Source organism: Galleria mellonella, unplaced genomic scaffold, assembly GCF_026898425.1.
Source record: "Galleria mellonella isolate WM207_F2 unplaced genomic scaffold, CSIRO_AGI_GalMel_v1 utg59, whole genome shotgun sequence".
Taxonomy (NCBI): Eukaryota; Metazoa; Arthropoda; class Insecta; order Lepidoptera; family Pyralidae; genus Galleria; species Galleria mellonella.
Window position 1 is genome coordinate 320,862 of NW_026442125.1, and position 26,287 is coordinate 347,148.

At 34.2% G+C, this 26,287-nt stretch overlaps 2 protein-coding genes across 2 annotated transcripts in view; one reads left to right on the forward strand and one right to left on the reverse strand.

Annotated features, from left to right (window-relative positions):
- Positions 1-13,122: 13,122 nt before the first annotated feature.
- LOC128201759 (uncharacterized) lies at positions 13,123-17,329 on the forward strand. Its single transcript, XM_052899630.1, has 2 exons — positions 13,123-14,668; positions 15,193-17,329. The coding sequence occupies exon 2, from the start codon at positions 15,198-15,200 to the stop codon at positions 17,067-17,069; it is 1,872 nt and encodes a 623-aa protein (XP_052755590.1). The 5' UTR covers positions 13,123-14,668; positions 15,193-15,197; the 3' UTR covers positions 17,070-17,329.
- Positions 17,330-21,726: 4,397 nt separating this feature from the next.
- Positions 21,727-26,287, reverse strand: part of LOC113523087 (neuroligin-4, Y-linked-like) — a 111,744-nt gene continuing 107,183 nt past the window's right edge. Inside the window, exon 11 of the mRNA XM_031914117.2 lies at positions 21,727-26,084. Coding sequence (XP_031769977.1) covers positions 25,066-26,084 — 1,019 coding nt within the window. The 3' untranslated portion in view covers positions 21,727-25,065. The remainder of the gene's footprint in view (positions 26,085-26,287) is intronic.

Sequence of the window (26,287 nt, forward strand, 5' to 3'; positions counted from 1 at the left end):
AACAGTGGACAATTAATGACTATTATAATGATGATGATGATGATAATGATAATAAATTATACCAATTCCTTGGTCCTCAAGCCAAGATATCCTGTGTTATGAAGAACAGCCAGCAAAAGTCAGAGGGCACAATCCAGGACACCCAGACTCAAGCTAATTTAGAACAGTTTCTTAAATCTTACTTTCTTTAATTGACCCGATATATATAAAAAACCGAACCCGGGACCTCATTACACAAAGGAGCATGAGTATCACTGGAGCCAATTCAAGAACAGTTATTTTCTTAAATTGCTCAGACATAGAATGGAACCTGGGACCTCATTACACAAAGGAGCATGAGTATCGCTGCGCCACGGAGGTCATCGTACTATGTAAATAGTACGTGCAAACTTAGAACCTATCATAGTATACACAAGAACGTCCTGGACAAATGCCAAAATCAAATATCCGGGGGCACACTACAATCGTAGGAAATTGTAGGCCGATACGTCATACAGTATGTTTGGTCTGTATTAAAGGGAAGGGACTTCATGGCATCAAAGATTATAAAAGACAAGAATCGTCTGTTGAAGAAAAAATAAGTAAAAAGGAAAGCTTTTATATTAACGAAAGACCTCATAAAACAGAAGATTAAAATAAAATAATAAAAAAGAAAAAGAAATTAACAAAGCATTCGAAACCCCCGGAAACGCTCATTAAATTAATTTCGTCTCGAATGCATTTAATTTTCCACTTTTAGGGTTCTACAATAAAAAAAGTACATTTAGTTAAAAATGTCATTTTCTTTTTTTTGTGAATAAAATTGCTCTCAACGTTACAGAATATTTGTCTTTATCTTTATTTTTTTTTCTTTGTACCACTATGCTAGCAAACAAGCATACGGCCTGTCTGAACGTAAACGGGGTTGCCGTGACGTATGGATGTCTAACACTACATAACAAACGATAAAGAAAATACAAGCTAATTGAGAACTTCTTTATTTTTTAAGTTAGTTGAAAATAAATGTGACACAACGATGAAAGAACAAACAACTGCTTCACGGTTGAAACACGAATGGGACAGAGGTACCCAAACAATCGACTTTTGTACAAAGTCTCCCTCTGGATGATCATCAGAGTGTCCACTATGCTATTTATGTATATATGTTCCACAAAGTGAGTATCACCTATGAGTACAAGTTTATTATTATTATGGAAATCTTTTAAAAACGACACAAGCACTTTGTCAATGAAAAAGAAAATAAAAAAGTCTAAGTAATTGAACGTACATTGATACTGATCTTTTTGTAGTTAGGCAAAAACATCGTACCCTCTGGTTTATTATTCAATAATCTTTGCTCATTGAATATGTATATAACCGTTGCGTATCTCAAACCAGAAATGTATACGCATGAAGAATTGTATTTTATAGCTGTATGTTGGGATTATTTCTTATAATAACACTTGTGTTATATGCCTTTCTGAATATTAAGCGATAATAGTACAAAATATTTATTTTTACCATGTTTAGAATAGAATAGAAAACATTTATTGCCAGTAAACACACAATCACAATATAAAAGATACATATACAAGAAGTGTCCCATACTAGGCAAAAGGTACCGGCTCAGCTGATGCTGTGTGTCCCAGCGCAATGTGAACAGCTGCACAGCGTTGGTTTTCAGCCAGTCCCTCTCTTAACAAAATACAATCAAAATGTTTAAAATTATTCACTTTCCATTTAGAAGGAGGTCTTCTTCGAAAGTGATGTAAACTAGTAATGATCATCATCTTCCTGTCCTAGATCCAATTATTTGAGGTTTGCGTAATATTTATTTATTCATTTATTCATTCATTCAATGTTCGTTAATTTATTCATTTATTAATTTATTTATTGAAATATTATGGATTTTATTCATATTACCCAAGATTCTGGCTTTTAGTTTTACGATCGGCCGCCTGTCTAACTTTAAGCCTCCTTGGGAATCGTTAGTAGTATCTGCTATTTATGGTATTAAGAAAAGTATTGAGAAAAAAGGAAGGAGACATTGGGAGTGAGTAAAAGAAGTTGGTAGAAAAGCTATGAAGGCTTTATATGCAAAAGGGAAAGAGGATGCTGCAGTTGCGGAGAGAAACATCTAGTACTGGACAAATCACTATTACGTTTATATTTTATTTATTTATTCAAGTTTACCAACAATTGTTTCCACAAATAAGAGGCAGTATTCGTACTATTATGGAGCTTAGAACTAAGTGTAACAATATATATATATATATATATATATATATATATATATATATATATATATATATATATATATATATATATATATAGATAAAATGGGGGGGGGGGGGGCATGAATGCCTGCCTTTTTTATGCACTCACAAATTAACGGAATACAACACATTTTCACATTTGTCACATTTTTATAAAATTTTTACTTGTATTTTTTTTATGAACAGTATCGTGGATATAACAGAGTTTCACCCATGATACCCCCCATGCGCAGCCAATCCTGTAGACTCAGGTGTTATTCCTCTGTACCCTGTAAATTCATTGTCATATTGGGATATGGCAGTAAATTTACAGGGTACAGAGGAGAGGGTGGGCTCTTAAAACCGAAATACAGCCACGCAAGCACTACTGCTTCTCGGTAGAAACACGAATGTGACAGAGGCATTCAAGCAAACTTTTATACAAAGTCTGCCTCTGGTATCACCTTTAAATTAGTAAATAACTTTACAAAGTATATCCTTTTAATTAATGGAGTTAAGCCACGTAATATAGTTCTTAAACAATTTATTTATAACTCCTCTTCAATCTTTATACGAGAAGTAACATAATACCAAATTCATGGCTGTATACAAATACTTGCTCGCAATGTAGGTCGGTTGATCCTCAGTACAATGGAGCTCTTATAATTTCTACGAGTCATCTTTAAACAAAGACTTAACGGGGTTCTCGGAGTGTAAATGTAATATATAGGTTGCTGAAAGAAATTATCATACTCTTAATTAATTTCATTTCGTTTCATTTAATCGCATTTCATTTCGTTTCATTTAATCGCATTTCATTTCGTTTCATTTAATTGCATTTCATTTTGTATCATTTCATTTAACTTCATTTCCAATCATTATTAATATTCCAATTATTCCAATTATATTAGCCTTTAACTGTCTACTGCTGAACATAATCTTCGACCTTAGAGAGTTTTGCCAATAGTTGCCACAATATTTGCGCAGTTAGGCTGTGAAGATGTTTTAAGAGGGACGCTGCTGCCCATCCCTCGTCGTTCCTTAGTCGCGTCTTACAACACCCACGGGAAAGGAAGGGATGACCTATTCTAAGCCGGAATCAAACGGTCATATTTCCAATGCCAATTATCAACTCCAGTGAGTCCTAATTACACAATACAATTATGTTAAAATATATGCAAAAAATCATACGGCCCGCCTGATGGTAAGCAGTTACCATAGTCTATGAACGTCTCTATTGTATTACGCGCGCGTTGCCAACCCTGAAGAAACGTTTTTACCACATCATTGAAGACATATATATATATATATAGAAAAGTAGACTTAAGTCAAGTAGGTTTTTAACCTGGTCAATAAACGTATCGTTGTTACGCAAACAAAGCCGCGAGTAAAACTTGTAAACTATGGAGAAGATGGTATAGAGAAGAATGTAGCCTACGTCCTTCTCCATCCCATAAAACATTACTTATTATTCCTACATTGTATACATTTCAGTAACGTGAACAATGTTACGGCTAAAAGTTAGTATAAAAATATATATGTATATATTTTATTTTCACAGATTAAAGTGTGAGAATACGACATGTTAAGAATACGGAAGACTGAAACGGATGAATAGATTAAAAATAGATACGTACATAAAGAATATAGATACGTACATCATAGAAATTATGGGAAAATATAGACTTACATTTTATTTAGATATTTTCTGTGTTTAACGTCTATATTACAATGAGATTATAATGAAAAAATCCTAAAATAAAAATAAAGAAAATCATTAACTTCAAGTACATGTGAAATTAGAATAATTATCATCATTGTAAAAGAGATTATGATATTATTAATGTTCTATTAACGAAACTGAATGTTTTTTTTTTATTACAACACAGGGGCAAACGAGCATGCAGCTCACATGATAGTAAGTGACTACCACCGCCCATGATCACCCACAACACCAGCGGCATTGCAGGTGTGCTGCCGGCCTTTTAAACAATCAACGCTTTTTAAAGATTAAAAAAAAGGAAATCATAAATCTCTCCCCTCCTCCTGAACTAATACGATGATTTCATCTTTATATGGATTTTCCCCTATTTTTTATTTATGCTATTATGAAAAATATTGTTTTATTGGTAAATATTAGAATTATTTCTAGGTTAGTTTATTATAAAATATGTAAAATTCTTTAAAATAAAATTTAATAGAGGGCAAAGGGATTATTAGTAGTGGGGTCTAACTGATTCATTGCTAGCAATACACCTTATCAGGTCGACCTCCACGCGGTTCTCCCTGGAAACAATGGTGGTTAATTCTAGTGGAATTCTTCACGATGGGCTAACTGATCTTTACCTATCATCATCTCTCACTGGTGCCTCGCCAACGTATACCGATAGCTCAGGCGTGGTTACCATTGCATTATGACGCATTAAAAAAAATTATAAAATTCATTGCTATTTTTTTATACATTAACATATTTTTTATACGATTATGGTGGCAAACAAGCATACGGCCCGTTTGATGATAAACGAGTTTACCGTAGCCTATGGACGGCTGTAACACCAGGGATCCAACGCGCGCATTGTCGACTCTTAAGAAATTTTGTTACGCTCATTTTGAAGAATCCTGTACTGTAGCCTATAGAGAAAGCCTCGGTAAGAATATTAATCACACCCTTCGTGGAGAGACCATAGGCTTCCACGTCTTGGACCTCAACGTCCAATCGATATTTTTGAAGGCGGCCGTGAGGTCGCATCCCAAGGACCAAGGCAAAACGGAACCAAAGATGTAAAATAAAAACAAATCAATCCACTATCTACGGAACCATTCATAATATTCCTCATGAAATCGACCAGCCTGTAGATAATAGAACAATCCGCTTCTAAAATTATGATAATGCGGAACTTTCGTAGGGTTTCGAGCATTTAGTTTCTCCAACGAGTCCGCACCGCGTCCTTTGTTATAACTTCACAATTGTTCCGGCCACCGCAACTTTATCTGTATGACGCTGTGAGATTGATACGAATGAGTTTCCCCACAGTTCGAATTATTTCAGGCTTGAACGTTTAAAATTTATGTCTTCATTCATTGTCATCCCTTAATTGGCTATTGTCTCTGCCTACCTCGTAAAGATAGTAAGGATCTAGTGTGATAGATGTGCCTTTTACCGGTTATGGAGTTTTTAATCGACTTCATAAAAAAGGATTATAGTGGAACTAAATTGTTGAACAATCCGGATGTAAATTAATATAAATTCTATCTCCTTTCTTTTTTTTACTAAAAATAAACAAGGATTTTTAGTTTGTTTTGTTCTACTACAAGAACAGAACGGATTTTATAGTTCAGTTTGTTCTACTAGTAGAAAAAAATGAATTTTTTAGTTCGTTTTGTTCTACTTGTAGAACAGAACGGATTTTTAGTTCGTTTTTTATTCTACTACTATAACACAACGATTTTTTTAGTTCGTTTTTTATTCTACTAGTAGAACAGTACGGGTTTTTGAGTTCTATTTCTTCTACTTATAGAACAGAACGGATTTTAAATCCGATTTGTTCTACACTTAAAACAGTTAGTTCGTTTAGTTCTACTAGTAGAACAGAATGGATATTTCAGTCCGTTCCATAGGTAGAAATATACTCATACAATTGAAGATTGACAATTCGCCACTATTTTCGTTTTGTGTTTGTTACCTTATACCTCCGTTATTTATAAACCGATTTGGAACATTTTTTTTTTATATGAAAAGACATGGTTTTGTAAATTTTGATTAAATCGTTGGGTTTTAAATACACCAATATATAAATATGTAAATATTATATACAGGAAATATTTATTATTTTTACTGATATATATCAAAAATAACCAATTTTAAAATTTCTTTCATCTTTAGAAAGCCACATTATCAGCGATTAACACGTTTTAAAAAAAAGCCATGTAAAGACCGTTCAAGTTGCTAGTTTATCGAATATGACAGGGTAGACAAACATGTTAATATGAAATGTAATATTTTAAACTAAACACTACATTATTGTTTCAACATGTTTTATAACAACGTATGGTAGGACACATATGTACTTATATATAACAATGGTTCTTCAAAAAAGGGGTTACTTCAGAGTCAGTAATACGTACGTAATGTCCCCGATATTGTATGAGTTCATGGGTTTTAGTAACTGCTTATCCTTTGCCACGTCAATAGTATGAATAAAATGACCACATCAACATTTATAAAGTCTATTCGTCCTAGTTTTATTGCATAGTGCAAACAAACATGTAAAAAGGCAAACGAACATGTAGCTTACCTGTTGGTAAGTGACTACTGTAGTCCATGAGCACATACAATACTAGAAGAATTGCAGGTGTGCTGCTGGCCTATTAAAAATAAATTTGCTCTTTTCTTGAAGGTTACGACGTTGCATCGGGTTCTTTTATGCAACTTAGAATGGCAAACAAGCTGACGACCCACCTGATGAAAAGTAGTAACTGTCACCTATAGACATAAGCAATACCATGGATATAACAGAGTATACTGTTTCGCCCATGATACCCCCCATGCGTTGCCATTCCTGAGGACTCATGTGTTATTCCTCTGCACCCTGTAAATTCACTGCCATATCCCACACCATTTAACTCAAAACACAGCCATGCGAACACAACTGCTTCACGGTAGAAACACGAATGGAACAGAGGTGCCGAAGCAAACGAAAGTGAACTTGTACAAAGTCTCCCTCTGGTGACTCGGTCCGGAAATACTGTTGCTGGAAGTTTCTTCACTCTCACCACTAGTTAATTGTTTCAATATTGTTCTAATTTCAAAATCAATGCCAATTTATTCGATACCCAACAATATACAAAGTTAAAGGAGACAAAGTCACATCGGCCTCACAATTACAAAGTTTAACAAAGGACACCGAAGTCATTGGAAAACTACTGTGAATGCTTGAAGTTTAGTATTATCATAATGTTAGACGGAGCTTGCTGGTACGATAGGCACACGATCGATGACAAGAGTATACCAAATTAAATTAACCTGTGTATTAGAGGGAAAGGGATTGTTAGTAATGAGGATTAACGGTCCTATTGTTAGCAAGCCCTGTCAGGACAACCTCCTCCTCCGGTCTCCTCTGGAAACCATTGTGCCTAATACTTGTTGCATTTGTCATGATGGGCTAGTAAACCTACTTCCATGATCATCTATCATCCCTAACTGGTGCCCACGGCCTTTATTATGTTTAATTTCTGTTTAAACTAAAATAAGTATTTCATTTAATTTCATTTCAAGGCGCCAAGAGGTAACAAACAAGCAGTCACTTTCACGTTTAAATGGATGATAATGGAATGGTAACCCTGCCTGCGCTATCGGTATACGCTGGCAAAGTACCAGTGAAGGATGATAGGTGACAATGAAAAGGCAGGTCCGTTAGCCTATCGTGACGAATTCACTTGGAATAGAACACAACAGTTTCCGGTGGGAACCGCGAGGAGGTCCACCTGACAGGGTGTATGGCTAACAGTGGGGCTACTTATCCCCATTTTTAACAATCATTATAATTAAGCATTAATATTATTGAATTATAATACTTACTTATAATTAACATTTTAAGTAAGCCTTATAATCCAAGCTAAGGTAACAGGTTAATTCCGCCCATTATAGATTCATTGTTTCTGCATGATTGTCAGGGGTTGCCGGTGTCTTTGTTTACATAATTAGTCATACAAGGATTAGACGACCCTCCCTTGTAATGGGTAAGTATGTTTGTTAATAAATCATGCACGAATAGTTTGGCTTCACCGATATTTGATGCCCACAAAGGCATCTCCGGCGGGTTAAATGTCCTTCTTAATTTACCTTAATCAAGAACTGGTCAACTGTCAACTAAATATTAACTTTGTTGATATCAAAAGTCTATATATATATATGTATGTATGGTGTTAGCAATATATATATATATATATATATATATATAATTCATCATCACCATATCAGCTTCCTTAGCCTCCTCATGGGAGGAGGGGGGGGTGGGGTTGCCAGCAGTTACCACGATTGGCAGGCGGATTGGCGACCGCAGTTACACTTTGGAGATGTTTTAAGAGGGACGCTGCTGCTTACCCCTCGTCGTCCCTTAGTCGCCTCTTACGACACCCACGGGAAAGGAAGGAGTGATTAATTCTATGCCGGGACCACGCAGGAATAATAAGTAATAATTTACTAAATATATTCCTTACAATCCTTCTGCCATCCATTGTCATAGAAAGTAGACATCTTTCTATGTACACTATGTATTTTAAATACAAATTAATTTAACGGAGATCCGATTTTTTTATTTATATGGCTTAGAACAAACAATAATTACTATACAATTAAGAATATTTGAAGTCAATTTTGATAAGATTTGTATGAATTTATTATAAAAGTTAAATTTGTGTGCATAAAGATAAGCATCATACAATTTAAGATTGTGTTCCGCGAAAAAACTGATTATATACTGGAAAAAAACCAGTAATTTTGATTTAAAAACTAGACTTCTGAACCGATTTTGACCGATTTTAAAAACCTTTCAAACCGCATTCAAATTTATATTCATTCGGGATTTAAATTTGTCTACAGTCTAAGTATGTAAGGGTACACTATGTTGATCTTACTTAAAGTATAAAATTGACACTCAAAATGTATTAAGTTCTCTGCGACATCTATCCAACTTTATGTCTATGTAAAAACTCATATTTAGCAATTTTAATAAACCAAGTTAAACAAAGTCTTGAAGAAAATTAAGCTGGAGCTGTGTAGTGTTAAATCCCTATCTTAAACCGAGACAGGTATAAAGTAAGAAATTGAGGCAACGGACTTTAAGGCCCTATAAAATATAAAATGGATCGTCTTTTTACTTTACACAAGAAATGAAACAGTTTTATGTGCATTTCAGATGTGAAATACCTGTTTATTTTTATATTTACTAGATATTTATAGCTTTCAACTTTTCACTTGTAATAAAAGATTTTTGGTTAAAATCACATATATTCTAGACTAGCGGCCCGTCCCGGCTTCGCACAGGTGGACATTTTTACATTTAAAAAAGTGGCCATTAAGGCTGCACACGCGACGGAAGCTTAAAAATGGAGTAAGTTCTCCCGTTTTCCCAACATTTCTCTTCACTGCTCTGCTTCAATTAATCGTAGCGTGATGAAAAGTATACTATAACCTGCCCAGGAGTACGAAGAACAATTGTACCAAGTTTCGTTAAAATCCGTCCAGTAGTTTTTGTTTTTATAACGAACATACAGACAAATAGACAAAAATTTTACTGATTGCATTTTTGGCATCAGTATCACTTATCACCCCCTAATAGTTATTTTGGAAATATATTTCATGTACAGAATTGATCTCTCTACAGATTTATTATAAGTATAAATAAACACAGCGATGTAATATAAAAACCTATACATTTAAACACATACAAATATATACAAACAAATATAGAGACACACGTATACATATGCTCTCACATATGTCCACACCCTGATTGAGTGTCTGTGTGTACATGTGTGTAAGTACACACATATACACCCAGGCAGTTATTCTAATATACACAAATACACACACACACACGTACACAATCAGATATGCATACACTCTCCCTCACATATCACACACTCAAAAAAATACATGCGCACTCACGCACACAATACTAATTAATTGAGAATTAGATATAGAGGTAAGTAGTAACGCATGGGGAGTATCACGGGCGAAAGGGTATACTCTGTTATGTCCATGGTACTGCTCATGTCTATAGGCGACGGTTACCACTTTCCATCAGCCATTCTAAGATGTATACAAAAAAACTTTCAAAATGGTATATGCATCATTACCATTAATGACATACGAAAGTTGACATTTAAAAATTGACATTACAAATTGACATTAGCCTGTTCGCCGCCACTCGGTCGGTGTGCGCTGACCCTTACCACCAAGTTCACGGGGTTATTCGCCGTTTTACTATTGTTAAAATATTTATTACACTATAAATTCAGCATTCAGCTTAATCACCTCATATAAAGCGATCGTAAATTAAACACAAATGTTCGTGCAGTCGTTCGTCATACATATAAATTGCTGTTGTATTATAATATTAATTTAGTTCGTCGCCATATTTTTACGTGAATCTCCCAATTTTCCATATAAATTATGTATTCGTAACGAATTCACTGCGCGCGTTAGACACACGTTAAGTGCTGGAATGGCTCTTATGGGCGCCCTCACTGTATACCGTAGGGTTGTCAACTCATAATTTTTATTATTTATTAACTCACTTTATTTTCACTACAATTTGAAAAATAATAATTTATAAACATAAATAGATAAATAATTCATTACCGTTACTTACAGCAGCAGTGTCCGTCTTAGAACATCTGTAAAGCCTATCTGCGGTTGCCAAGTATACGTATAGTATCATATATATAGTAACACATAGTACCTAGCTATTTTAACTGACTCCAAAAAAAGAAAATTCTTAACTTTGTTGTTATTTTTTTATATTTCTTACTTCATAAATTCTTTATTTTTAAACCGACTTGTTTTTTTTTCATCTGAAAAGTTATACTCTCAGATTGGTCACATAGAAATTTTATCAAAATCGGTTTAGTAGTTTGATTTTTAAATCAAAATAATTGATTTTGCAGCTATTGAAGTCTGCATTTTTTTTTATATGGAACTAAATATACTACGCTATCATATCTCACCATCTGATTGTCTATAGAATTGATAGATGATACAGAAATATAGATTTTGTACAATTCTTCACCAGTAAAGATGTATTTTTAAATAACTAGCGGCTCGTTTCGGCTTTACTCGGGTGGACATTTTTACAACATTTTACATTTTTATGAGCCGCACTTAACCCCTCTCTCGCACCGTTACAATGCTTGGCTAGCTAGCCACGCGGCCGACACGGCGCGGGCGGCGGGCGGCGCATTTTCTATATTTGACTTTTTAACATAATATCTTTATAGTAGTGAATATAGCCTATGTTACTCAAGGTTGAATGTAGCTTTCTAATGTAGAAAGAATTTTTGAAATCGGCAAAGTAGTTTTTGAGTTTTATTCATTACAAACATACACATATACGAAAATACAAATATTTTCTCTTTATAATATTAGTGTAGATGTAGATATATTTTAAAAATTAAAATTAATTTCTGTTTTCATAATCCTACTAGGCTTCACACGTCATAATGATTGATGAGAGAGCCGAGCGGGACAGGGAAACATACCATTAAAATAGGTAACTGGAATGCCCAAACAAAAAATAATGTAATATGAGTATTCAGTAAATTTATGAGGAAAAGGTAAAACAGGTTGACGTAGTAACGTATTATAATAAAGTGGCTGTTAATTTTTAACAAAGTAATTATATTTTTGATAAAAATATACTAAACTCTCGTAAAAAAAATGTAATATTTATTTTAAGACGACAGCCCCATATATTTTTTTATACAATTTAGAGTGGTAAATAAGCTGACGGCCTCAACTGATGGTAAGTGGTAACCATCGCCCTCTGGTGAGAAATGTAAGAAAAGAGGATTATTGACAATTTTGTTTTATAATATTTCATCATCATCATATCACCCTTTAAGTGTCCACTGCTGAACATAAATCTCCCCCTTGGGGTGATCTTGCCAGTAGTTGTCTTGGCAGATGGATTGACAACCGCAGTTAGGCTTTCGAGATAATTATTTTAAATACAACTGAGGTGGCAAATAAGCATACAGCCCACCTGATGGTAAACAGTATACCATAGCCTATGAGCGCTTGCAATACCAGAATATTACGCGCGAGTAGCCAACTCTGAAGAAACCTCTTTAGTTCCCTTTTGAAAAACATTTTGAATATTTACATTTTAATAATTTTAGAGGAATGCTCGTGCCTTTCCCTCGCCCTCCCTTAGTCGCGTCCTACGATACCCACGGGAAAGGAAGGGATGGCCGGGACCACACGGCGGTATAATGTAATAACTTTAATAATTTATTTTCTACTTTTTTTATTATTTTTATTAGCCATGTATGTACTAATATTATTTTATAACAATTATTTTCTCTTAAATATTAAACACAAATATTATTCATTAATATCTGTATCTTAATTAGGTATGTTATTTTACCAATTATTTTATCCAAGAAATAATATTTTTTGTGAGAAAAATCCGCGGCTAACTTTTGGGAACAACAGAAAAACAATGTTTTGGCCTTTCGAGAGCAAAATAATGAACTGAGTTGTGAACATTTTATGTTACTGCGGCATGAAAGGAAAAATTATGTTACTTCTTTTATTTACTTTCCTTTTTTCTTTCGCTTTTTGTGCATGCATATCTGTGTTTGTATTTGTGTGCTGTAAATAGTATAAATAAATTATTTTACCTCAAAAATTATTAAAGTAAGTTACGTTAGTACATAAGTTGACAACCCTAACTTTAGCTGCATACGCTGTGGCGATGCTAAGAGCCCTTCAGCACGCTAAGGGTCTTGCAATTTGGGTCAGCGGGAGCAGAAATTTTCTATTAAGCAAAAAATAATATGATTAGATATTACATTGAAGTCCCTAATAGATTACTTGCTCATTCTTTATAGAGAACGTGAAACATTGAAATAAAAAATTTTTTTTTTTAAATAAGTATAGCATATTTTCGTAAAATTTCTTGTCCACCTATAACCATAAATCATTAACTGTAGAAAATTTATTTTACAGTCTAGTTTTTTTAAGGATTTATAAGTAATTTTTAAATGAATAAGGTTCAGTCCGTCTAAATTTATCGACTATTTTAGGCGGTTTTTTTATACCACAAAGGTGGCAGACAAGCTTACAATCCGTCTGATGGTAAACGGTCACTGTAGCCTATGTACAGATGGGCAAAGCACCGGGTTTAAACCCGGTGCTTTGGTAAAAACCCAATAAACACCCATAAACTCCCATAATCACCCAAAAAAATAGGTTTTTACGTATTTTTTTGAAAATATGTAAGTAATACCAATAAATTATTTTTATAAATTGTATTGATCAATTCTACAATATTAAATAAAACGTTAACTAATAATATTTCAGGAAATTTTAAAAATCTATATATAATAAAATGAAAGTAATTAATTTTCAGTGTTTTCATGTTGCAGTTGATCAACATGTTGGCCTTTTGCTTCCCGTAGATACTTTAAAATTTCTTCATAACACCTCGTTCGCACACATGGCCGTATATATTTAAATTCTTGAGCCACTAACAGTCCGAAATACTCATTTCTTTTATCCTCTTCTCCATAAATTAAGCATTTAGAACAGTTTGTTTCTTCTTTCAGTAAATTTTCTTTTACTTTATCCTCGTTTTTTTCTTTGTTGCGACGACGCTGGGTAAATCATCTGGACACTGGGTCTCACTATCGCCAAATATATTTGGAGATCGGCTTCGGCTACGGCTTGGCAGACATTTTTTTCTTTCTACAATTTTAAATTAAATTTATTAGAATAAATGCTTCGAACACACGCGATCTAAGTACCTTTTGTGTTTATTATACCTTACCTACCTAGGTATAAAAAGAGTACTTACGTAGATTTTCTTTTATTAACTGTTTTATACGAAGATCTTGATCTCTCAAATTAGCATCCATTTTACTTCCAGTGATTATCAACTAAATTAATAATCCACAAAGTATTAAATAACGTTTTTATGAAATATTTAGCACAAAAACAATACCCTTTAAATATCGATCGTCAGTAACTGTGGCTGACTTACCTATATTCTAGCAAGCAGGACTGCCAGATGTGAAGGGGAAATCCCCAATAAATTGTTGCATGTGACTGATGATGTGAGCATGTTCGTTTCATAATAAAAATGTTGCCAGGTAACCAAAAAGTCGTATGTTTTTGTGCGAATTACGATCATAATCTTTACGATCGTACATTAAAAAATAGACAAATAATAGTATGAGTACGATTTAAATCGTATATCTGTCAACCCTGCTAGCAAGACAGCGACAAAATCACGTTGCATAACAATGTAGCCCAAGCTTATATCTTATGAAATATACGGAAGAGATACGGACTTAGAAAAAACAGAAATGTTGTTCTTTGTGGAAGTCATTGATGAAATTCTATGTATTTTAGCCCGCAAACTTTCTTCAAACAAAAACAGCGCCATCTAGTATCGAGTTCTGTAATTATCTCTTTGTTTATGGATTTGAAGTAAGACCGCCACGCATGCAATACATTATGACTGGGGATTCCCCTATTCGTCGACGCTGAATATGAGGCGACGACAATCACTGTCAAACGTGTTCACTATTACTCTGACTCTGGTAACGTGACTTCCTGGTAACGTGTTAGGTAGGAAAAGCAGTAAAAAAGTGCATATTAAGGGAGCAGATTTGAAATAATATTTATACTTAACAAGAAATAATTAAAGGTAAGTGGATTTTTGAATGATACAATTATATCATGATCACTTAACAATTTTAACTTAAAATTAGATGTATTATTACAAGCTTTTATTTAGCTTGCGTTATGTAAATAAAAGTATGTAGGTATGTTCGTATGTTGATGCAATTATCCTCAATCCTCAACCGACTGGGATAAAATTTTCCATACACGTTTATTTTGGATGATAGTGCATAGTTAGCTGAGAGTCGTCATTGGATAATAATGGTGGATAGCCTAAGATGTGTACTAGATATTTATTTTTAACATAATATGCGTAAGTACCTAATCGAATTAAAGAAGTTGCTGAGAAAAATACAGAACAATACGATAATAAACTAGCGTCTGCGTTTAATCCTCCGAGGAGATGTAATTTTACAAAGGTTTTTTGTATTTATTTTATTATTTTTTTAATAAATTTATTGTAAATAACAAGAAATAATCATTGTAAAAAAATAGGCACTCTATTGTTGAATTTTCGTCAGACCAACTAATCATCGTTCATTTTTTTAGGTTCAATGGGGAGACCTAAAGATTTACGCATATGGGAGCACTACCGTACTTTACCAAACAAGTCTGTTTCTTGCAAGCTTTGTAATAAGGTCTACAAATTCAGTAATGCTGCCAAAATGCTTCAACATCTTATCACTTGTCCAAAATCTCCAGAAACATTAAAAGACTCTATGAAACTTATAAAAGATAGCTCGTCCAAAACCAAAATGTCTGGACTGTCAGAGATAGAGACAAATGATTCTTTTATAAGCCCCTCGTCGTCTGCTAACACTACAATAAATGCTGAGTTTCAAGACACCGATGATCATATAAAAACAGAATTAGCGAGAGCTATATTTGTAACAGGGACGCCATTATCGATGGTGCAACATCCTTTATGGATACAATTTTTCGAAAAATTGCAACCAAAATTTAAAATACCTTCACGTAAAGCTTTAGCGACAAAATACTTAGATAAAATATATAGAGAAATGCGTTTTGAGTTAAATGAGGAACTAAATGCTTGTAGTTACTTACACCTTCAGTGCGATGGCTGGTCTAATTTAAGAAATGAAGGAATAATAAACTTTCTTATATCAAAACCTCAACCTGCATACGTTAAAAGTTTGAATACAGAAAGTAATCCTCACACTAGTGAATACCTTAGCCAAGAAGTTGAAAAAGTAATGAAAGTGTATGGAGCAAATAAGTTTCTTGTACTTATTGGCGATAACGCTAGAAATATACAAAAGGCATTCGAATTAACAAAACTCAAATATCCACATGTTGTTCCTCTCGGTTGCTGTGCACATATCCTTAACTTGTTGTGCCAAGATATTGTAAAGATACAAGAAGTAACTGTGTTTATTATGCAAGCCATAAATATAATAAAAACTGTTAAAAGGAGTCAACGATTAAGTTCCTTGTTGATAAAATCAAGGCAGGGTGAAGATTCTACACAAACACTAAAATTGCCTTGTGCTACAAGATGGGGAAGTCATGTTACTTCGTTAAAAAGTTTGAAAGCAAATAAGATAGCTTTGCAAATATTAACAGTTAGAGAAGATGTGGTAATTTCAAGAGATATTAAAGATTTAATTCTAAGTGATGATTTCTGGACGAAGACAGGGGAATGTATAAGTATTTTGGAACCAGTCACTGAAAGCATATTTTACTTAGAGAGCGACCAGAATCGTTTGCATCGCACATACATTACATTTAGAGATGTACAAGCTAAGATACGTTTTGCATTAAATGAGATTTCGACATTGAGCGAAGAAAGCAAACAGCAGATTCTAACATCAGTATCTTCAAGATGCAATATGGCAATGAGGCCAATACATTTTGCAGCATATATTCTAGACCCCAGGACTCTAGGAGTCGAACTTACTCAAGAGGAAGAACTTAAGGGTATGGAGTTTATCTACAATTTAAGCCAACACTTAAGTTTGTCAAATGTAATGGCAGATTTGGCGTGTTATAAAGCTAAAGAAAACTTTTGGGCCAGAGGATTTGTATGGAGCTCATTAGATAGCATTGAGCCCCTAATATGGTGGAAAGGTATTTGTGGTTCCACTGAGTTAAGCAAAGTAGCGATTCGTATTCTATCAGCTCCCTGTACTTCGGCAGCCACTGAGCGTTCCTTTAGTATCCAAGGCTACATACATAATAACAAAAGAAATCGACTTACAACTGAAAGAACTGAAAAAATTTCATTCATTTGTTATAACTGGAATCTTAAACATAAAGCTGAATGCGAGGACATTCAGTTTAATGAAGAAAATACCTTAGAAGCTTTCATTGAGCAAGTAAATGAACATAACAGTTTAGACGAAATAGAGCCTATCGAACCTATACAATTCATCGCTTGTAATAACTCTGAATCTGACAGTGATTGACTGTAGTTTTACATTTTACTTTCATCTCTTTCTTAATAAACTCAAAATCAAATTAAAAGTTTTTATTCTGTAGGCTGCATAATAATATTGTCTATGTCCAGTATAGTGGACGTCTTGCGGCTGAGATGACGATGATGAAGTACAAAATCATAAACACCCAAAAATTTGGGTGTTTATGGGGTTTAAACCCAATAAACCCAAAACACCCGGTTTTTACCCACCAGACTTTAAACCCACCCAGGTGGATTGCCCATCTCTAAGCCTATGGCCACGTGCTCGTTTCCGAAGTCTTGAAGAAATCTTAATATACCATTTTTTAAGAACTTAAATATAGTAAGTAATAGTATATCTCGTCATTCTTAGGTCTATATATTTATAACTAGCTGTATCCTGTAAGCATTAAAAAATCATTCAAATCTGTTCAGTAGTTCTTGCGTGAAAGAGTAACAATAATCCAAACATACATGTATCATTAAAGCTTTAAAAATTTATAATATTAATAATCGCCTTTTCGTTTGTCATTTTATTTATAGGTATTCTATTTGTGTACGCATATAGGGAGAAATAATATTTTACGCATAGCAACACTGTTCAACAAGCAGGTTCTATTCACTCCGTGTAGCTATATATAGAACTATAAACAAGTCTGGATACAACATACGTCATTATTAATTTTCTACTAAATACTAAATGGGGGGAAAGGGATTGTTAGTAATGGAGACTGAGAATCCCATTGCTAGCAATATACCCAACCAAGTCGACCTCCACGCGGTTCTCCCTGGAAACTATCATGATGGGCTAACAGGCCTGTTTTCATTCTCATCTATCACCCTTCACTGGTGCTCCGCCAGCGTATCCCGTTAGCGCAGGCGGGGTTACCATACCATTTTCACCCAGCAAAAAAATAAATAAATAAATACTAAATATAGAACTGTAAATGTAATTAAAGTTTCATTATAAATATTATTTTTTTATGTACCATCAACACCACCATTATTTCAGCCGTTACTGCCCACTTCGGTTATAAGCCTCCCCAAAAGGGGGAGTTTTGATTTTAGTTGCCATGCTTGGAAGGCAGGTTGGCAATCGCAGTTAGGCCTTTGGAAATATTTTAAGAGGGAAGCTTCCCGTCTCTCGAACATACGTTCCCTTAGTCGCCTTTTACGACACCCACGGGAAAGGAAGGTTCTTTTTTATACAACTTAGAAAGGCAAACAAGCTGACGGCCCACCTGATGGAAAATGGTAACCGTCGCCTATAGACATGAGCAGTACCATGGACATAACAGAGTATACTGTTTCGCCCATGATACCCCCCATGCGTTGCCATTCCTGAGGACTCAGGTGTTATTCCTCTGTACCCAGTAAATTCACGCTATATCCCACATCTCAAACCGAAACACAGCCATGCAAATACAGCTGCTTCACGGTTGAAACACGAATGGGACAGAGGTACCCAAGCAATCGACTTTTGTACAAAGTCTCCCTCTGGTGAGGCCCATTCTATGCCGGAACCGACACGGTGCAGCGGTGTATAGGTGCAATATTTTTATGAAAATTCTACAAAACCTTTGGCGTCAGATTCGAATGAAACAATAGTGATTGAAACACTATATAAAAATAGATTATAACTTATCTCCTTTTCAAACTTCGAAAGCGATATCAAGACCTGAAAAGGTCAGGGTTCGCTAATTTCGTAACTTTTCCGATACCACTTAGAATCGTTGGTTTACTGAGTTTTCCTCTTATACTCGTACGCTTTCGTTAGTGAGTTTCACTGAATTTAGATTGCTTCGCTGAGTTTCTTGAAACATGCGGATGTATACAATACGAATCAAGTAATTGGCAAATATAAAATGGTTGTTTTTTATAGATCTTAATGGAATGGTAGGTAGCAGGCATGACTGCACTGCGCCTGCGGTGTTTTTTTTAATTGAAGGATAATGGAATTGTAACCCCGCCCGTGCTATCGATATACACTGGCGAGGCACCATTGAGGGATGATAAGTGAAAATGAAAGACTAGATTAAATAGCCCATCGTGATAAATACACCTGGAATTCAGCATGATGGTTTCTAGGGGGACCACGTGGAGGTTAACCTGTCAAGGTAGTAGTAATAAGACTGAAGGCCGCATTACTAACACCCTCCCCCCTTGTGGGGTATTTGTGAAGGTGAGAATGAACTCAAGCTACTTGACATATGGAGAAAATTTCACCATTTTACCACAATGGTTTCCTGTGGATTGAGTGGAGGGAGTCGAATGATTTTCAAATCATTCGGCTACTAATTTCTTATGATATGATATTCAATAATCCGAAAGATTTGCTCAGTCGAATAATTAGTAGTTGGATTAGTAAACTTGCGCATCACTACGTTAAACAAATTTTTTGAGGTCTCATTGTTTTTCAAAACTGCGACCCCCTTTAACACTCGCATAACCATTGCGAGCGACGCGAAAAGATGAATTTAAGAATAATTGTTCCTGTATGGCTTTTCTGGGTGTGGTATTTTTACTCCATCACATCTGTGGGGATGTAAACTTATAAATATCTAATAATAAAACCAGAGGGAGACTGCACAAAAGTCGTTTGTTTGAGCACTTCTGTCCCATTCGTGTTTCTACCACGAAGCAGTTGTGTTTGCATGGCTGTGTTTCGGTTTGTAGGGTGACATAATGCAGTGAATTTATTGAGTACAGAGGAATAACACGTCAGTCCTTAGGAATGGCAACGCATGGAGGTATCATGGGTGAAACAGTATACTTTGTTATGTCCATGATACTGCTCATGTCTATAGGCAACAGTTACCACTTTCTATCAGGTGGGCCGTCAGCTTGTTTGCCGTTTTAAGTTTCATAAAAAAAGAAATAAATAAATAAAAAAATACTATATATTATGGCATAACCAATAGGAATAAAAAATGAATTATTAAAATAAGTAGTAAAGAAATTTTAATTGAATATCTTTCAGGCGATCGAAATGACCAACAATCTAACAGTCTACTTGATAGCAAGTACTATCTGTCGTTTACAGACAAAGAATTCATAAAATTCTGTTTTCTAAATAATGTTAAATGTAAAATTCCTTTTTACGTGCACTGCAAATATATATTTGCAGTGCGAAATATGTAAATACAATTTTTTACGTCTAAAATATTCAAAACTCGGTAGTTCTTTTTGCAAAGCAGATAAAAACCTGACGCTGAAAATGTGTAACGCTCCTGCACGGCATTTTAGTCAGCACCTCAGAGAAAATAACCCTAATATGAGCCGTGAAAAAGATGGCGTAGATAACTCTGTCAAAGGTGTTTTATAGACTCGAGCTGGGAATCCTTTACGAGGAAAAATCTAGAGTGCCTTTCAAAGGGAAATGGCCATCTCCTTTAACAGGGGATGGTGGGAAGCTATATTATTTTTGTTACTTTTTTGGTTCGGTAGCCAAATGGCTAAGACGGAGCCTTATCATTCTGTCCTTTGACTGTTTGGTATCCGTCCTTATGAACATTTAAAACATAAGTCCGATCTTCATAAAATATTACAGAAAGATAAGAGCATTTCATCTTAGATCTTACCAACACTTTCCATCAGACCGATCGACATATAAAAAAAATATTTAAGCGGTTGGCTTTTACAAATACATTTCAGATTTGGGCGAGAGCACTTAGATACAAGCTTGGGTCTTTTAACTCGATTCTAACGAATTGTTTGAAATAATGTCGATGAGTGATTTTTTTCGGATGATACCTACGACCACCTTCTATATAATCCCATACCATTAACAGAAAATTCATAACTACAGCCAAAAATGTAAATAGTAGCGTACAACGCAGTTTCAGGGGAATTTTCTCTCAAGAACGTTTAGTTTTTAGGATGAGTTTTTTGTGGAAGCTTTCTTTAGAGGCTGTATAGGGTACTTCTAAAAATTTTTCTTTTCGGTTCGATACAGGTGGCGTTTCTGAGTTGCAAGTATCCATTAGCTGTGGTAATTGTTTACCATTAGATTAGGGGTTCACTTGATTGCTATGATTGTATTAGGATAAAAGTTATCTCTGTACATGGTTAGCTTCGTTGTATTTGTTTTTGTATTCTTATGATTTTATTAGAATACAAAAACGAACTTGTATCTACTAGTCGCTTATAAACAAAGGTTGCTAACTCCATCAGTTTAATTGCTATTCTAAGTTGTGTTATAAAACCTTTAGTCGCGTAAATTTTGAAAAGTAATATACTTTTAAGGATTCCTGGAAGAGATTGCTATATAGCGATAAGGCCGCCCATTGCTGCCCCTTTATCTTTTTATTATTATTTCAGCCATTAACTGTCCACTGCTGGACATAAGCCATCCCCATAAGGGAAGTTTTGCTAGTAATTAAGCATTCATTCTGTTTGTGCACATATTGTTAATATTCATAGTCTGTATAATTCTTTGTAGGGAACAATAACGATTTTTTATTAATTCATTCATTCACTTTACAAAATTTATGTTGCGCTAGGTCTGTTTAATAATTAATATCAAATGAATTATGGTAATGAATCGAAACAAAATTAATATTTTTCATGAATTTATTTGTCTTATTTTTTTAATTTTGATACTTGTCATAAGATTTCGTAGTAACGTTTAGATAACTTGTTATCATATAAATTTCAACATAGTTCGATAATTATGGATTCTTTTTACATAAAAAATATTAATACAACATACCACTTAGGAAATAATTAAAATTAATTTAATTTAATTCTTAATTAAATTGTTTATAATTTAATCAATAATTTATTGTAATAATTTTTTTTTATAAAATGATATTTACAAAATTTTGTAGTGTTATATTGAAAGTATAACAATAGTAATAAGAATTGTAATTAATTAACGTAGAGTCACGGTAAAGACAAGTAATTGAAAAAAAAATAGTACAAATACTAATTTCAAACACTTAATTCACAAGACACTAACTTAATGGCACAAAGACGCCCCTTATTTATAAGAGCTTAAGTTTAAAGTTATAGCTTAAACACTTGCGAAGAGTGATGACATCTTAAATACAGGCTGTACTGTTTCTTGTTTATGAGTTAGAATTGCTCTTTAAGGGATGAATTTTAAATGAATACATGAAGGACCAAGTTCTCAAATTGTCAGCTTTTATTGTTACGTAAGAGTTTGTTTAAGAACTATTATTGTTATTATAAAATAGTTACGCATCCTCGCTTGCATTATCAGAGGCACAAAGGTGGCGTATCGCCACGTTTTATAAATTTTCGTGCCCGACCGTCGCGAGAGGAGAATTGAAAATTAAATTGCTCAAATAGTTTGAGGCGACGGGTCTATCTTTCTAGGAAATATGGCAGTATTTTAACAAAATTCAAGCTCGAATAGTTGAGCGACGCCGTATTCATAAATGCAAGGAAATTTCAAATAAATAAAACTAAAAGAGCAATAAAGTTATATAACTAAGTAAGGCGACTCAGTGCTCCTTGGAAGAAAGCAATAAGTACTGGTTTTTATTGACTCCGCGATTGTAAGTAATAAGTTCAAAGGAGTAATGGCTTAGTATATATTAATAACTTAGTTGCTTTAGTTGACAATTTTAATCGTTCAGTTAATTATGTCGTTCGTTTAACTGTAGTATTGTGTTGTTGGGTTTTAACGCGAATTATACAATGGGAACTAAAACATTTACTTCACTCGATGTTTTGTCTAGATTATACCTGATACGTAATGGTCGGGTTTCTTACCAGTTCTTATTGGTTGCGTCTACTGTATCTTAGGATAAAAAATTGATAGGAATAAATGATGACAACTAAGTATCTTATATGAATATACGTATAATTAATTCTAATAATGATTTTAATTTTTAGTAAACTGGGAGCCAAACGAAACACAAATTTGATGTTTAAATTACATAATACATGCCGTTTGGAAATATTAAAAATGTTAAAATATTGTTCCTTTGAATTTTTATGATAGGATGTATGACGAACGAAACTTCATTTATTGATCCGATTTTGGTATAAAAAAAAAAACACGAAATTGAGTCCGAAATTTCGGAATTTCATTTCATGGTAGACCCGCTGTAGTATAATTCGCGACGAAAGTTCGCGAAACCCGATCGCTATTACTATGTCCATATATTAATTGATCAATATCGCCGTGTACCGAATTCTACTTGATTAAGAACCTAATTCATAATTACTTGAACTACCATATGAGGCTGTAGTTGTACAAGACTTTTTTATTGGGATAAAAATGAAATGGTAACTCCTACTGCATCCTCTTTTCCCTTCTAAGAATCCTAGTACGTCCCCTCTTATTGCCATCAATAAGAGAGGACGTATTAGGATTCTTCTTCCAAATTACTTTCCAAATTACAAACACAGTCTAGTGTAGAATAATTAAAACTAAGACAAGTGTTAGCAGACAAAATCCGCATTCATGAGATAAAAATGTTGCATGCTATGCTAAAATAATTTTTTTATGATATTTTGTGTTAACGTTTTAAAGTGCCAATAAGTAATTAATTAATGTACCTATTATAATATATATATACAAAATAAATGATTAATTGATTAAAAAGTAATTATACATTTACTGCACTGCAGAGAAAATAACTCGATATTCTCTTTTCCAATTACTTGTCTTTGAAATTTAATAAGATTTATCACTTATAAAAAATTTCCAATTTCATTTGCTTTCTGATATAATATCTGAATATGTTATACGCTTCACTTAATGTGTCTACTTAGATGAAAATTTCATAGACACCAGACCTAAGGTGTACCCTTCGTTTATAGTAATAGTAAACAATAAACCATGGCTAACGATCACTTCTGTTGAAGGCAGGTCCAGCCATTATCGTTGAACATTAGCCTAAATACAGCCATATTCTTAGTGGCTTGAGTCCCTTTAAGGTTAGGCCGTTTGCATTAAGGTAATTATACGAATTCCTATAAAGGTACATGAAGAAACAGTAATAATTAAAATAATAATACGATACTTCGATCAAGAATATCAATTAGATAACGTCTCACAAACTAAAGATTCAAATAATAACGTCTCACTAACTAAATATAAAATATGATATCATCTATCTAAGTTTAAAACAAAAGATAATCGAAAATTTTAATAAATTCGGTATTCGACTTTAAAATTAAATATAAAAAAGTTGATTATAAATCAGAAGTCACTCAGCAAGTGCGTAGTTATTTGCTTGGACGATTTTTTTGGTCTAATTGGGTATCTGAATAGTATTGTTGATCGAAATATTGAAAAAATAAGAATGTTTCCAAAAAATTTGTGGTATTCTACCATTTAATATTATGACACAGATTTTTAATACAAACGTAATTTAAATCAGATTTAACATTAATTTATACCAATATACAATACTACTAGTTTAATTGAGAATGTTTTTAAATATTTTTGGGTTGTTTGAAATTAAACATTTCAAAACCCATCGGTAACTTGTGTCTCATCAAATTGTAAATTATTGAAAAATTAAACTATTACTTACAATACAGTATACAGTCTTTAAGATTCTAATTTATTTACAATCATTACGCCATTTTTAATGGTAATAATATACACTAATATGAATTAACAATTAGAATTATTCAATTTTAAGAGAACAGTAATAGTTTATGTCACAGTTAAAGTAATAAAATTATTTCATCGTGCAATAATGCGAGTTAGTTCACGAATTTCGTCCATTTTCAATGGAAACTATATCAAATTATGTACGTTTATATTTACAAGAACGAACAGAAAGTTACAATTTACATTATTCAATTATTTTATTAGTAAACCCTATATTTATACATCTATAAACCTTAAAACATTACCTGTATTATAAATAGTGTATAATTGTAACATTTTTAATTATTTACAATAATTTTCTTTATTCATTTTTGATATTTACAACCATGTTTTGTCCAGTGATTACACTATACAGTGTCCCGTCACCTACTGTAACACTTTACACATAATTGTAAATATCCTCCATATCTCATACGTTCATTTCAGACATTGCTGCTTGTGGCACTCTTGACTTTTGCGAGAAATGCTGCGATGGGGGCGAGGAGGGGGGAGGAAGCACTGATCCATTCCCTGGACCTTGGGACTGTCCAGTTTGAGCCTGAACATCAGGCAAATTGCTCGCGCTGCTCATAAACGTAGCGTTTTTGGGCAAAGTCATACAAGACGATGCATTGCAAATCTGACTCTGCTGTTGATAGCTGAAACCGACTTTTCTCGGCAGCGTCGTGCATTGCCCCCTATTCGATGGAGGGCTGGGCTTCTGTGACAAATTAGACATTTGTATGCCAGTGTGACAGACATTTGGACAGTTAGCGCTCGTGAAATGCGGCATTCTGTTTGTCATCGCTATAATTGCGTTCTTATCTTGATGATCTATATCTACTATCGTACTCGAACTTTGCGAGTGGCCCACGAAGTAATGAGGGTGTTTAGATGATACGCTATCGAACGTCGAGTTGTGATTCCTCTTTTGTTGTTGTTGTAACGCTTTCACTTGCAACCTCGTCTTATCTCTCTGATAGTAGACGCCAGCGAAAATGAGGACGTTTAGAATCAACAAAGAGCATCCGATAGCTATAGTGACGCTCAGTGCTGTCGAGTAAGCTGTGTATCCTGCAACTTCAAGATTAGAAACGTCCTGTTGAGTGTTATTGGGTACGTGACTCTGAGTGACCGCGGAGCCTGGTCTGGCGGACATTACGCTTATGCAGGTAGTGACGTACGTGTCCATTGTCGTTGATGGTATATCCAATGTGACGTTGTAGATCGGCCTGCGGTATAGTTCTAGAGTCGGGTCGTAATAGTTGGCACGGGTCAGTGGGTCCGGACGGACGAGGCCATCGTACAGTTCCGGGTCGTTGTGGTTTCTGAATAGGTTGTGCTTCGCTACCACGTCCTTCATCCCCGCTCTATGGATTTCCGGGATCAACCGCAGCCATACGGACAGTTGATGGGCCCGGTAATGGTTTTTCATCCGCGGCTTCATGCCTGCAATAGAATTTTTGAATGTAAAAGGGTCAAGGAATTTACGGACGCCGAATTACATTGGCGGTCCGCGTCGCTCCAAACGAGTAAGGTCGCCGTAATTAACTTTAAAATTGATATTACACAGCGCGGTCGACACACGCGAGATTAAATTTTCATTTTTTTTTTTTGCGCTTTTATTAAATATTTATATGCAACAGGAGATG

Excerpts from the sequence above, each read along its gene's own strand:
- LOC128201759 (XM_052899630.1), top strand. The coding sequence starts at position 15,198 with ATGGGGAGACCTAAAGATTTACGCATATGGGAGCACTACCGTACTTTA.